The 15,972-nt window shown below is 37.9% G+C and overlaps 1 protein-coding gene across 7 annotated transcripts in view; it reads left to right on the top strand.

Annotated features, from left to right (window-relative positions):
• CLASP1 (cytoplasmic linker associated protein 1) overlaps window positions 1-15,972 on the top strand; it is a 246,389-nt gene that overhangs the window by 201,648 nt on the left and 28,769 nt on the right. For all 7 annotated transcript variants that reach the window (XM_011363638.2, XM_011363642.2, XM_011363639.2 and 4 more), the window contains 3 exons: window positions 1,575-1,718; window positions 2,256-2,362; window positions 10,977-11,127. In XM_011363638.2, the coding sequence (XP_011361940.1) occupies window positions 1,575-1,718; window positions 2,256-2,362; window positions 10,977-11,127 (402 nt within the window). The remainder of the gene's footprint in view (window positions 1-1,574; window positions 1,719-2,255; window positions 2,363-10,976; window positions 11,128-15,972) is intronic.

Genomic DNA, 15,972 nt, shown 5'->3' with positions numbered 1-15,972 from the left:
GCATTTTTTTCTAACATCTAATAAAATGTTTTTTTTAAATGCACAGTTTACTTTGCATGATTTTTGAAATTTGCTCTTATACAAATATTTAAACCATGTTTATTATTAGTATGTTAAATTGGGGAAATAGATTCCTCCATATAATGATTTATTAAGAATGTTTCAATAATGGAATGTAGAAATGTATATTTTAGTACAGTTATCATATTGTTTTTTACCTGTCAGGAAAGCACACTGGCCTGGTGTGATCTGATTTGAATGAAAGGTTACTAATGACTATAATTTGGAGGTCAAGAGAAAAAGTGAGATACTTCTGCCCAATGCTGTGTGTAGTGAATGTTTTTGACATGTTGAGAAAGTAATTTTTGATTACTCTATAAAAAATCCTACTTATATTTTATATTGATAATTTTTTTGGTTAAATACATTTGGGTCTTTGGATTTTTTTTCAGGCACAAATAGTTTTAACTGGACCCAGAATTTTAACATTATAAAAGCATTGAAATGTTTTGTGGTCTTTATTGCCAAAGAATTTCTCAGTAAATATGTTTGTTGTAATATTGTATATCATGGGGGAAAGTATAATTTTTTTCCCATAATAATTACTGTAATCCTCAAAATTGGAGTCTTTGGAAAAATAAATGTATGCTTTTTAGTCAAAAGATTTTCATAATGTGTTTTCCTTTCTTTTGACTCTTAGAAATTTGTAAGAAATGCCAGTTAGTATTTACTAAAGTTTTCTTTTGGCATAGTTTTTCTAAAGCAAAAACCCTTGTAACTAATTCCTCAGGCGTTTTTAAAGCTCAGAATGCCGGCTACTCCACTACTACCATAGAAAGCACTTAGCATGCGGGAGAAGTTCGAGTCTCATTTGACTGCTACTGCTTCAGCTAATTGATTTTCCCCACCTTGCTACTATAGTGATTATAAGCAGTTCTGCAGTATATTGTCTCAATTAATAAAGAAAAGTAGAATTCTTTCTAAAAGACAGAAGAATAAGTTTTTAATTTGCACCATGTAAGTCTCCTTTGCTTCCCAAAGACTGTCTCTCTCCTCAATTCATAGCTGTAAATGTAGGAGATTTTCAGTTTTTCACATATTTAAACTCTTTTCCTAGTGTATCTCAGTCATTGGGAGTGGGGTTAAGGAAAATCAGTTTCTCAAGATAACCCAGTGACGGCTAGTTTAGAAACGTGTTCTTTCCAGGATGCTCTTAGAGCCCCTTCCAATTTTGACTTATTAGAGTGAACAATCTTAAGCCTTAAAAAATTTTTGTTTTATTTATGTATTTACCAGCTTCATTCTTAGTGCTAGATAACATAAGAAAAATTACAGGAATTTATTAATGTGCTGTAGAAATCCAAACCCAGGGATTTAAAATGCAACAGGGATGTAATTGATGATAGAATTTTTACAGATGCCTTTTATTTTTATTTTTATTTTTTTATGGCAAAGATGTCCTCTTATTTATTTTACTCATACAAAAATGTTTTTTAAAAACAATTTTAATGAATATTTTGACCAAGATATGTTACCGTACATTACATACATTAATCATGTCTTTTTTTTTCTAGGCAGCACAAATAGTGCTTATTTCTCTGTTTGAACTGAACACTCCTGAATTTACCATGTTACTTGGTGCCTTGCCAAAAACATTCCAGGATGGTGCCACCAAACTCCTGCATAACCACCTCAAGAATTCCAGTAACACCAGTGTGGTAAGTGCTTTGGTCACGATGGGTACCTCTGTACTGATGATGGCCTCTGCGTGTCCCTTCTGGAACTTGCTCTAATAAAATAGCCAGCTTTCTTGTTCCCTTTTAGGAGATTGTGGGTCTACATGAGGCCATGTTTGATCCTGCTGTATTTACAATGAATGACTGAACCTAATATTTAAATATGGCCTTTTTTCTTAAGTTAGGTTGTTCAGTCAGTTCAGTTTTTACATTTAGTCATTTATTTATTGACTTACTTATTTTTTCTTCATATTGTAGAGATGCAAATGCTCAATTGTGTCTGTTACTCCAGCACAACTGGCATCGGTCATTCAGATTCGGGAATGCCTATGTAACAGTTAACCGTTTTTTGGTTTAACATGCACTTAAAATTGGCCATAACCAATTCAGAAAAAAAATGACCCCAATTGTGCAAATTCTCCCTATTTATTTACACGTGGGTTAAAAGGCCAAGGGAAAAGTAGACCATATTCTGTATTTAGCCCTTGAGTAATGATGCTTATTCTGCCTTTACTCCAGGGCTCTCCAAGCAATACAATTGGCCGGACTCCCTCCAGACACACCAGCAGCAGGACTAGCCCCCTGACCTCACCCACCAACTGTTCCCATGGGGGCCTGTCTCCAAGGTAATGCCTTTCAACAGAAGTGAAGAAACTAAAGCACCCCAATGTCAGTTTAGCCTGTTTTTATATTTTTAGACCAAGCTTAATACCAAAAAGTTGTATGAGTGTTAGGAGACTAGGGGTTCCAGTCTCCACCCAGATCTTAACTGTATAGTCAGTCTTGGGCAGAGCAGTTAACTTCTACAGTGAGATGAGTGGTTTGCACTGAATGTTCTCTGAGATTCTTCTAGCTCTAAACACTTTCTAGTGCTTTAAAGATTTTAGAACTAAAAGTTCCATTTAGTTCTATATCATATAGAAACCATTTAGAAGCTCATCACTTACTCTGTAAGTGATAGGAGCACGTGAAGAAGATATGTAGTCATCTAAATAAACTCTTTATTACATGTCCACACAGTCTGGAGTAGTTTTCTAACCAAGTGGCCATTCCAAGCATAGTCACTATCATCATTGGCTCATGTTTAAAGCAGAATGCTGCTCTGGAGGAGGGAGTAAGAACCTGAGAACTAAAATTAGATCAGCATTTTCAGATTCGTGTGAACAGTGGCCTTAAGGAGTGTGAGGCAGTGACTGAAAAGCAGAAAATGTTTTGTCTTGGGATCTTTAGTTAACACTTCTTCATCTGGCCAGAGCCTTAGGCAGTCTCTACATGGTGGCCTTCATGACATCACCCTGGCATGCATTGGAATCCCCTGTGGTCTCAGAGTAATGGCCCTGTAAGCCAGACTTTTTAGGCAACAGCCAGTGCCTGAACCTGTAAGGGTCACACATACTGTGCTGTCCACAAAAGTCCAGATTTTTGGGGTCATTAACAACAAGAAGCAAGAAGCTAGCTCTTAAGGGTTGCTGACACCAAGATCTTAAAATTATAAGAAAATACTGCAAGTAAGCCATTTTCCCTTAAATGGTTACTTCTTTAGTAGAAAGATAATCAAAACGTAAGTGCCTTTAAATCTCGATTTTTAAATGACAAGGAGTCTCTCAGATTCCTCTGTCTTTACCACTGAATTTCTCTTCAGTTCCTCAGATTATCATGTAAATATTTTGGGATGTGTCAATTTTGCATTTTTCTCTTGGTTAAACAAAATATCTTGTATAAGTATAGTATCCTACTGTTTATTGCCTTAGATTTAATCACTCTAAGCCTCCCCCCACCCATACTATATTTAAGTAGAATGAAGTATGATGTTATGTCTCCAGATTTGGTCTGTATTTTCATGATTCAGCAGACTATTCTAATTCGACAAGTGAGACCAGAAACCAATAAAAATATGTCTGACTTTCCCCAGGTATAACTGAAGCTCAGCCAACAAATTTTTTTAGTGTTAACATCTGTATCTAAGTACATAGTTTGTCTTAAATGACCACAGTCCAGTGTTGAAAGAAAAATCATAGAGTTCTCTTTCTTGGTTGGGGGAGAATTTTATGGAGAACTTGTATTCTCCGTAAAGTGTTGCTTTTGTGAGATACTTTGTAACATTAATTGGGAAATCTCTTCTTTCATAACACAGTTCGTACTTCCTTTAGTTATTTCGTTATTAGGGTGGCACATTCTTCAGGTAACAAGCAAAAGGTAAAACTCAAATTTTTTTTATATGTGCTGATAATCTAAGTTAAAGATTGATGGGAGCTGCTAATATAATTAATCAGAGCTAAGAATTGGCTAGGTATTAATCTCATGGATCCCCAAATTATTAAAAATTTTAATTTATTTTCCAGGTCACCATTCATTCTTAATTGGCCTGATTTTAAATTTTATTATTAGGGTTACAGGTCAGTGGAAGAAATGAAGAGATTTATTTTCAATATTAAAAAGTCCAAGGGACTAAATATTTTTTTGTTAAAAAATTCTTCTTTAGGCAATTATATCATTTCTTTCTTTTTTAAAAAAACATTATGCCTTCAGTCAGTGCATAACTAGCTAGATGGCCTTATAGCCAACTTGAATTTAATAGGAGAAATGATTTTTCTCATAACTAAAAATGTCCAGAAGTAGGAAAAACTGCCTCATATCATATCACTGGAAATATTCAAATAGGCTGCATACTTTCTACCAGGAATACTATAAAAGCAACGAACTCTTGCACTAACTAGGAGAATGGGCCAGGTTACCGCATTGTAAGGAAACGGTGATGAGTTCTACCATGTATAATCGCCACTATTTTCCTGAGCAGTGCTCTTGAAACATTTATTTTATCTGACCTGTCATCTTGACCTTATGATACTAGCTTTTCATTCTTTATTACCAATGATTTGTTTTTAATCTAATTTGAGTACTGAAATGAACTAGTATTTTTTTTTTTTTTTTGGTCCAAAAATTCTACACTCAGATCATAGTGGCAATAAGGAAATATCCTAAAATGATGAAGGAAATCTGCGTTTCGGTAGTTGTTTTTTTAAATCATTAATGAGGAACTCATTTTTATCAAACCCATTAGTATTAGAGAAGCCATAGCTAACAGGTTAAACTTTCTGTGTGAGAGAAGAATTACTGCCTATTCCCAGCTAGTAAACAGATACTACTGGAGATTTGGAAAGGAAATATATGACCTATAGTTTTTCATCATTAAACACATTTATATTTTAGCTTATTTTACCCAGTGTGATTTATAAAAAAACAGAGTTGCAACAAACTTGAGAAATCGCATGAAATCCATTCCCTTTAATATAAAAAACTGTATGGCAGTCCTCACTCTGGGGCTCGGCAAACATGTTGTAGAGCAGAATGGCACTAACTACATAACCTCTCTTACCCTAGCAGTAAAAGGTAATTTTAGGTAGATTTTACAGTCATCCCATCAGAGGACGCTATCAATAGAATCAAAGTGGGGATTACCTGGGAGACCTAGCCTCTCACAGGGACGCGGCAGTGTGCCTGCTTTATTCTCTCCTTGTTAGCAGAGCTCCAGCCCGAGGTGGTCGCCTTTATTTCTCTTTTACCCACACTCCCAACTCAGTGTATGACTTAGGCCCTTCTATGCTGTAGTGACCTCTTATATCCACATTTTTATTTTCCGTATAAAATGGACCATAACTGTCCTCAGATGGAGACTAGCTTTGTACCTACTGCTCTTAGAACTACAGTGAATGCCAGCGGCAGGCAGTGCAGCTCTGTAGGAACACTGTCTCTGATACCACACTGTACCCAATGGCCGCATGTCACATTTCCAACAAGTCCAGCTCACCCCTTTCCCAGTGGTTTTTTAAGATTGGAACAGTTGCTAGAACTCTGTCAGGGCTTCTGCAAGTCCAGATAACTTAGCGATATTTGTGAAGAGGAATACCCGTGTTCTCAGATGAATTTTAATTTTAATATTAGGTGACATAAGTAAAGGAATTAGATTTTCAGTTTCCCTCTCTCTGAGCTGCCCAGCTGAGGGTTGGTGCCCTCCCTCTGGTGGTGCTGGTGTTCTTTCAGAAGGAAATCACCTGTGGCAGCCTCTGACCTCCATATGATCAGATCCCAGCCTCGGAGCACGCGGACTGCTCTGGTCAGAGTGTCACATTCTCTGATTCTTCCTGCTACAGTCCTTTTGGTTCCATTTGAATTAAGGCTCACAATACCTTCTTTGGTTCTTTCTAAAATAATGGATTGCATTATCTGAAACCGAACATTCCTATTTTTTTATGAGTGCTTATAATGTCCTTCTTAGTGCGTGCGCGCGCGCGCACACACACACGTGTGCACGCTTCATGCTTATACTTGGAATCTCATGTGATTTAAAAATGTAAATGCATGATTGAGAGGGAAAGGAATAAAGCAGTCTGATCGAAGACCAAATTATAAAACAAAATTTGTTCTTTTTCTTGGTATGGTGAAGTATTTATTTTGCTAGAACTTTGTCAAGGAAAAAGGAGACTTTGAAACACTTAGAGTATAGCGTCTTCCTCTCACCTGTCTCCTCCCTTTCCCTTTGCCTTTTTTTTGTTTCTCTTTCTGATTTTCCTCTTCTGATCACTACAGTCGGTTATGGGGTTGGAGTGCCGATGGGCTATCGAAACACCCACCTCCCTTTTCTCAGCCTAACTCCATTCCCACCGCTCCCTCCCACAAGACTCTCAGGCGCTCTTACTCTCCCAGGTAACAAGCTACCTGTTAAACTTGTCTGAGGTGTCACAATATTATTGCATTTCCAAGGTCGTCTCAGGTCTTTTGGAAAGCCTCTCAGCTGCCTCCAGTGTGGTCCCTGCTTTGGCTTAGACTAGCAGGAGGAGAGCCTTGGTGAGAAGTGTGAGCTGGTGTGTGACCTTTGTCAAACCTTATGAGTACGGTTCCTGCCTTGTCACAAGGACAGATGACCATTTCATCAACTGACCAAATTCATCAACATCTGTTATTATGAGCCTTTTGGCCCAGTGCAGTTCTCAGCCCCTAGAAGGTGCTCAGGCAGTGCTGTGAAATCAAGGCAGGCAGCAGCGAGCACAGTTTCCTTAGCATTCTTCTTAGGTGCACAAGGCATTTCCATTAAGAGGCAGATGACACCTGCTTTTCCCAAACTGCATCTGTAGCTCTCAGTCCTGCTAGTGATTGTATGGACTGGCTTCTTTCATAATGAACTGTCACCTGGTGATAGTCTCAGGACACGGATCCAGAAAGGAGACCCCGAGAAGGGCATTCAGTAAAGGTGCCCTGCCTCCACGTAGGAGAGCTATCGGTTCCCTCATAAGTCCCTGCTTTAATGTGACAGTGTGAATGAGTCTAGAAGAAAGGGGTAGGGCTTCTTTCAGGTGGTAAATCTGTAGTACAGAGTGGGGTCCACATGTTCCTACAGCTACCTGTTTGAGGGTCTCCTAGGTGCTTTTTATAAAGGTCTGAAGACCAGAGAATCTCTTCTATAGAAGCCTGTAATTAAATGAGCAGAGCAGGGCCAGACCAGTTCTCTCTGTGCTGTGTAAGGGAAGTTTGTACCCTCTGGTATAGAACGAGGGTAAAAATAAAACAAAGTCTTACTTTTGAATGCTTCAGAGATAGCTTTTATACAGAAGATTTACATTCCCACTTTTGTATCCTCAACATAGTGAAGCTCTACATAGTAAACAAGTCGGCTAAATGTTTTAGCAACATCTTTCTTTTGAAGCTCTTACAGCTCTAAAAGTAACTTCTAAAGTATACAGAGAATCCTTGTAATGACTGTTTCTAGATACACAAGGTTAGGGCAAGGGCACACCGACAATGAGATGTCACTGCTGTCGTCAATGTTAATAAAGCATGTTGCTACACTTTTTTTTATTTTTTATTTTAAAAGTTAGGCCACAAAGTATAAGACCAGCTTAATGACTGTCTCTCCGTATACTGATCTACGTGCCCTAATGGGCACTAAGCTTCACCTTCAGCCAGCCTTCCCATCCAGCCATCAAGACTGTCCTGCAGAGGACATCCAGTTCCCAGAACTATCTTTCACATATGCACCAAAAATACAGCTGATGCTTAATAAACACCTATAACTTCTGTTAACTACCAGTGGGAGAGGAGATGAGAGACTTTTGCATTTAGAAAACCTATTGGTTACATAAAACTAAGGAAATCTATGTCTGTCTCTTTGCTCTATGCCAAAAACCTGTTGATTTCATAATAAAGAACAGTTATCCTTTTTTCCATACCCTAGTATCTTTTCCCTAGAGGATGACAAGAAAATCTTAGAAGGCAAACTTCCTGTCTCCAATTTCTCTTTTCTTGGAGACCCAACGTCATGCATCTCTCCACCCATAATACAGATCCTTTACAACAGGGCAGTTCATAACTTTATTCTACTTCAGTATTGGGTAACATGGCCTGGCCTTAGGTCAGTGAGTATTGACCGATTGAGCAACTTTTCCTAATCTAAAGAATCCTAAGGAAACCTTTCTAGGGTCTAATTGCGGTGTTTGCAGGTGACCAGAGCCTGGCCTTTAACCTAAAGGATTGTGTCCTGGGGTTGTCTCTGACCTGAAACAAGACAGTGTGGGGCAGGTGACAGACTGGGATCTCTTCTAAGCAAAGCTGCTGCATTTCTCTTGCTGCTTCCTTATTGTGCGGCTCGTTGGGACCACAATGTCTACGATTCCCCAATGACAGCATTCATGAGAATTTCCTTTTTCTCAATGAAATGAGGACTCGTAGATTTGAAAAAAAGGACTGTTGATTTGAAAAAAGACAAATCAAGCCAAAGCATAAAATAGCAAAGTATCACGGTTTCCTGTTAGAGGAAAACAATGATCTCTCTCACCTGGAGCTCACGGTTTTCGCTTCATACCAAGGAGATAATTCAGACCTCAAGCTAGTGAGTCTAAAAGAAGTGTCACCACAGCCTGTACCTGGTTATGCACACATACTTCTAAATTGGAAGTCTGAGTTGGTTTTTTAATTGAAGTAAGAGGAGGAACATTAACTGGCAGAATCCTTTATTTTCCTATTTTAAAAAGAGGCTACTATATGCTAAAGTTATGTGACCCGAAATGAAATGTTTTAAGAAAGTTCATGCTGAGAAAAATGAGATGAATTATCTGAAAGCTAACATTATCTGAAGCGACACGTGAAAAATAATATTGTGACATCCCTTAAAAAGCTGAACGTTCCGCCAGACTTCCTCTTGTCCATCCCGTCATTCTTTTGTATTTTTTTGTTTTTGTTTTTATTTTTGCATGGGCTGTGCTATTATTATTTTTGGTTTTTGTGATTCCAAGTATTTTAAGGCATCTTTTTACATCTTGTATACATATTTTTTGTTTGAGTCATACTTAGTCTTCACATATAAAAAAAAAAAAATAGTGTACTGGCCAGATGTATAAATGCTTTTGTTCCTATATACCTGGTATTGTGGTGGTCTAGAAAGTGGTGGGGGGCAGGGAGCCCCTGTGCTCCTCAGTCATGCTTCTTCACATTAAAGAGATGCTCCCTCATAGACAGACAGATAACCTTCTGAACTCAGAAGGGCTTGAAATCTTGAATTCTGTTCAAGTTTTTTATTCCACCTCCTGACAGTATACACATGGAATTTTCACTGTAAACGTGTTCAAGTTCACATTTCTTTTTGTTTGATGCCAGAGCCAATCTTTGAGTTGGCGTGTATTTTTGTGAACAGTCCAAGTACAATTGGGGTGTGTATTTTCTTTCATCAGAAAAGAAAATGATTTCTATCTGGGCCAGTTTTGCAATTTTAGGCAAATAGTTTCCATCTCTAAGAGTGAGTTTAGATTGTGTGCTCTAGCAGAACCTAACCAGCCTTAGAAAACACTTGGATCATTGCTATCTCACGCCATACTGGCTGCTCCAAGTGACAACTGTCCAAATCTTGTCTTTCTCATCTGCCAAAACCTTTTAAAAAACAGAAGGTGGGGAGAAGGCTTAGTAAATGTTATTTATTTTTAAGTGATTGCAAACTTAACCTCTATTGACAATGTGCAGGGATGATTGTGTTGTCCTTAGGAAGGGCTCCTGCCAGTGGGTCCTTAATTTCAGTTATTTCTCCTTAGGAGAACAGAAAAAAATTTCCTTTCTTTAGTCCTTAGTAATATTGAATGCTTACTTATATACACAGCCAAGGATTCTTCATTCCTAACAATCCTCAGTATAGCTCAAGACTTTCTGCAAATTAAATTTGACCAACTTATCTGATCTCTTCATGAATACTTCCTTAAAACAAGTGACATCTAAACTAAGTTGTAGTTTTGACTTGCCCTTGTTGACTGTTCCTCCATGTTTTGCTTTCTTTATATTCATGTATCTATCCGTGCTTTTCTTTGATATTCTTAGTGAGGGGTCTTGTCTGTTTCATTACCTTTTCCAGACATCTAAAGGCCGCTTGTTGACACACTGCATTATACCAAAAGGCTAGTTAGGATTTTTGTTTTATTTCACATTTTACTATGCTAAAAGGACAGCAGTTGACATTATTTTTCTGTAAGAGACAAATATATCTTGCTTTTTGAAGCACCTTTAAACATCCAGCTAGGAAAGTGACTCATCTTTATAAGACCTGCTTTTATTATAAAGCTCCAAGTATAGGCACCTAGAAGAGTTTGACATTCCCAACAAGTTTCTGGGGTAGATGACATGAGAGTTAGACTCTCAGGAGCCCATCGGTAAGGTGGACCCGACTGAGTAATAGGGTTGGTTTTTTTAGTTTTTTAACACAGGATTTTATTTACAAGCTTCTGATACTGGTGAACATAACCCAGTCTTGGGGTGATTTGCTTTGCTCCTTTGAAATTTGTAATACTAGCTTTATTTTGAAGTGCCCTTCCTCTTAGTTTAAGTTTGTACATTTGAGACCAGTAACAACCAAAGTACTTTTTTTCCATCTTCAAGATATGAAAGTTATTTTTCCACTTTCATTACCTTGTGCATTCAGTCACCGGTTGTCACTCTTTGAGTTCTTGCATTCTCGTGGTTATTGTTTCCCACTGGTTCTCATTGAGTGCTAATGTAATGTGTTTTGGACCAGATTTGTCAAGGAAGATGTGTAATTGTCCCGTGGTGGTGCTCTAATAAAAGATGTCTCTCTTCTGTTCCAAATCACCTAAAGAAATCAGACTCTAATTATATCTAACTTTGTATATTATTGGAAGTAATTTATGCCCATACCTCGATTTTATGCATATGCCTCAACTTAAGAAAGAAAATATTTTTGATCTTTAGCATGCTGGACTATGATACAGAAAACTTGAACTCTGAAGAAATCTATAGTTCTTTGCGTGGAGTTACAGAAGCCATTGAGAAGTTTAGTTTTCGAAGCCAAGAGGATCTGAATGAACCAATTAAACGAGATGGCAAAAAGGACTGTGATATTGTAAGTATCCCCAGGCTAATAGAGTACTGTATATCAATTAGGTAATAATCACCAATTCTTCTGAACACCGGCCACCATGATCACTGAGCTTCACCATTATTTTAGCCTGTGGTGGAAAGCAGTGTTTTGGAGACACAATGCAATTGCAAGTGACCTTTGCTATCTTTGCAAAGAATGCTAAATACCTTTTTTCTCAGTTTGCTTTCATTCATTCTGGACATATTTTTGTTCCTATGATGTGATAAAGGTAGTAAGCCTGAACCAGATACCAGTGTGGCTCTCTGGGAGCTCTAGACTCCTGCAGAGTCAGGCAGGTAAGCAGGAGAGTGTGGTGCAGTGGGAGTGATTGGGGATCAGCACCGAGACCCGTGGGGCCGTTTTGCTGCTCAGGAAGGATCTGCAAAAGAAATGATTTCTCACCCTCTGAGCAGAAGCATGAGGGTTGTAGTCAGAGGAGGGGTACCTGTGAGAAGGTGGAGAGATGGGAGTGTCCATGGTATGATTTCCTACAGGGGGTTGCTGAAGTGGAGAGAGTGGGCTTGTGATGTTTTGGGAAGGTTTGGAGAAGAGGCTGCAGAGGTTGGCTCATGAAGGGCTCACACAACAGGAATTTCCAGCCAATATCTTGACTTCACCCTAGGGACACCGGAGAGGCTTCAAAGGATTTTTAACCAGGGAAATGGCATGGCCACACTTATATTTTAGAAAGACTTCTGTCACTCAGAGGATTATTCCAAGGAAGTTGGGTTGGGCAGGGAATAAACAGAATTAGAAGTGTCCTAAGTCTCTGCTTAGGACTATTGAGTAGGTGCTGGTGCAGTTCAGTGAGAGAGTACCATAGGAGGACATACATGCGTGTTAACCTTCTTAGAACATAATGAATTTAGTTTTGAATATGTGTGATTTGCAGGATTGGTGGGCTATCCAAGCAAACACATCTAGTAGGCTTTTGGATATACTAGTCTAGAGTGGAGGCTAGAGGTAGAGATTTGAGAGGCATTGCCTAGTTGCTTGATGGTAACTAAAGAAAAGTGAGTAAAAGCAACTAGATAAATGGTAAAGACAAAATCTGAAAGAGCACCAACACTAAGAAAAAGACAAGAAAAAGAGTTAGAAGGAAAGCTGAAGATGATAGGAGGGAGACCAAGAGACGGGTGCAGAAGTTGAAGGAAGCTTTCAGGAAGGAGAGTCTCATCAGAGGAATCGTGCTGCTTGTGGTCGTGACCATGTCAGGTCAGGCACGGAGCACAAAGGCTCCGTTGGATTTTTTTACTTACTATCTACATTAATTCTGTGTTAACCTAAAATACATAAAACCCATATTTCTTCACCATGTTTTACTGTAGAGCCAAGACCTTTTTTTTGAGAATGGGCCCACCATTTGGACTTTTATGTTCTTCTTAAATAAATTTTACACATAGTCACAGTCCACAATTTACAAATTTAGTTTCTTCCAGGAGTCCATTGGATTTTGTGAGCACAGTTCAGAGGAGAGGTGAAAGTGGAAAACAGATCACAGTGGGTTGAGGAGTGACTTGCATAACAGACTGGGGAGCGTTGTGGGGGGGTCATTCAGGGGCTTTTCACATATGAGAGAACTGACCTGTTTGAGGGCTGATGGGGCCAATTTAGAGAAGAATGTTAGAGTGGATGATTGGTGGACACGAGTCCTTCAGGACATGGGAAGGGGGATGAGGTTTGGGCACTGGTGAAGGGATTGGCCTCAGCCAGAAGGGAGGGTGAGCAGGTTTTGTTTGGGGGCAGGAAGATGGAGGGTGTTCCCACTGGTAGCTCTCACTTTCTGTGGGCCTGGCGCTTGGCTGTGGTGAGTAGAGTGGAAAAGGTTTCTATAGCAACTGGGGAGCAGAAGGTAGGGGGACAGTGATCAGGGAAAGAGAAGTCCTGCCAGGAGCAGTGCAGCCCCTAGGAGGAAGCGGATGCCTGAGGTATTACTTTTCCCGATTGTAAGTGTAATATATAGCCAACATGTGATAGTTTGATAATGCAGAAGGAAAGAAATCACCATCTCTAGAGATACGCATTAACATTTCATTGTAGTTTTCTATTCTTTTATGTATATATATTGATATGTTTTGGGGTGTATGTAGAGTTTTTGTTTTTTGTTTTTTATAAAAGTGACATAATGTATATCCTGTTTAGCATATGATGTGAATACTTTCCCGTCAGTATTTTTCTATGTGAATTTTTATGGATGGATGATAATTCATCGTGTGGATATACCATACTCATATCCTCAGTCCCCTATTTTGGAACATTTAAGTGTTTCTAATTCTTCAAAACATAAAAATACTGTGATGAAGGTTGAAAGGAATGGAGCTTGATAGGGAGAAAGTAAAGAGAGCAAGGAACAAGAAGCCTCAGCATTATCAAGGGATGGGAATGGTGGAAGGAATGGGATGTAAGAGCTGCAAGCCTAGACAGAGAATAGAGGAGTTCAGATATAATGTTTCAGAAATGGTGCTGTTTCTGCTAGAGGGTGTGGCCTTGAGAGGTGGAACGATAAGAAGAGGGGAAGTGAAAATTGAAGAGTTGAGGAGGTTTAAAACAACATTTTGGCATCTAATTACCAAATTTTTAGCTTAGAGCTGAGGTAAATATGAAACTTTGTTAAATGTGAGCCTCGCGAGCCAGTATATCTATCTCTTCTTCAGCTTGACAAATAGACCCAGTCTAATGAGACAGGAGTCCGTAAGGATGAACATCGGATCCAGTGGGAAGATGGTTCACAGAAGCAGAGGCAAAAACATTAAATGTGGGCAAAAGTACATCCTTAGGAATAATTGTAAAAGTATAACAGGACCTATATTCAAGGTTCCATTTTACTTCTAAATGGTGTTGCTTTGTTTCGAGTAGAAATCATAGCACTTAATGCTAGAAAGGATATGAGGAGCTAATGTAATATTGGTGGCACAGGAAATTGATAGTCATTTTGGAGCTTAGTAAAATTATACTTAGCAAAAGCAATTTTAAGTTTCATTTCCTTTAATAATTTAACTTTTGGCAATCTATGCTAAATAACAAACTCAGCAAAAGTAAAGAAAGATTATTTACACAAAGTAGTTTAGCATTATCTATAATGACAAAAACCAAAAATGTTTAAAAAAATCGGTAGAAGGGGGATAGTTGAGTAAATCTTATTAAAACACAAGCAGAAATAGTGGTGCGATTAAACATGGTTATAAAAGCTTTATTTACATGGTACATTCTTATGTTACAAGGAAAGCAAAATATATGATAATATGTGCACTGTGATTCCCACTATAAAATGTGTATGTAGACAAAGACTGGGGTAAAATACAAAGTTTAAAAAATAAGATTTTCTTCCTTTTTCTTTTTTGTTAAGAGTGATTAGAATTAAGATAGTTCAGCTTTATTTTTAAGTGTCCTTAGTTTTTAAAACTCTCCCTTTATATGTATATTTTTCATTGTAATAATAATAGCATATGTTTTCTTTTAGAAGTTACAAAAAGAAACAAATTAAAATCATCTATAAATTATCATTCACTGAGAGAAAACTATTAAGTCTTATTTTGTTCATATCTGTGCATATATTATATATATCTGCACACACACACATATATATATTTTTTACCTGTTAATGATCATGTTAATATACAGTCTTTTTGCAGAGAGTGTTAACCAAATGCATTCCAGCAATTCCACTAAATATATATCCAAAAAAATTGAAAGAAAGGACTTGAACACATATTTCTATACTAGTGTTCATAGGAGCATTATTGATAACCAAAAGGTGGAAACAACCCAGTGTCCATCAATAGATAAATTGGAATTTAACAAAAAGGGGTGGGGATATGTACATGCAATGGAATATTAACTCAGCCATAAAAAGGAATGTAATACTGACATGCATTACGACATGAATGGAACTTGAAAATATTATGCTAAGTGTGAAATAAATAAGCCAGACATAGAATGACAAACACTGTATGCTTCCATTTATATGAGGTATCTAGAATAGTCACATTCATAGAGACAGAAAGTAAAATAGAGGTTACCAGGGCTGACAGGGGTGGGGAGTTATTATTTAATGATTTCAGAGTTTTAGTTGGGAAAGATGAGAAAGTTTTGCCCAAAATATAATAGTAGTAATGATTATACAACATCTTGAATGAATTCAATGTTACTAAATGGTATACTAACAAATTAATTGATTACAATGATATATGTATATGTTACCACAATTAAAAAACATGCATAAATAATGTATTACATTGTTGGATTGCAAATTAGTACAGCCATTTTGGAAAACAGTATGGAGGTTCCTCAAAAAGTTAAAAATGGATATACCTTTTGACCCAGCAGTTGCACTTCTGGGTATTTATCCAAAGAAAGCCAAAACAATAATTCGTAAAGATCTATGCACTCCAATATTCATGGCAGCACAATTTACAATAGCCAAGATATGGAAGCAGCCTAAATGCCCATCAACAGACAACTGGATAAAGAAGTTATGGTTTACATATATAATGGAATATTACTCAGCCATTAAAAAAAATGAAATCCTACCATTTGCAATGACATGGATGGACCTAGAGGTTATTGTGCTGAGTGAAATAAGTCAGAGAAAGATAAATACCATATGATTTCACTTATAAACTAATCAAAAATAGGCTCAGAAATATAGTGGACAGTTTGGTGATGGACAGAGGGGAGGGGGTGGTTAGGAGGCTGGGAGAATGGGGTGAAGAGTTAAAGAAGTACAAATTAGAAGTTGATAGTTGGGCACAGGGAGCACGGCAGAAGGAATACAGTTAACATTAATATGATAGCTAAGTGGAGGGCCAGGGGAGGGAGGGAGCAATT

This window comes from Pteropus vampyrus, unplaced genomic scaffold (genome assembly GCF_000151845.1).
Source record: "Pteropus vampyrus isolate Shadow unplaced genomic scaffold, Pvam_2.0 Scaffold87, whole genome shotgun sequence".
NCBI classification, from domain to species: Eukaryota; Metazoa; Chordata; class Mammalia; order Chiroptera; family Pteropodidae; genus Pteropus; species Pteropus vampyrus.
Note: the sequence above shows the minus strand (reverse complement) of the source record. Positions and strands in the feature narration are given on the sequence as shown.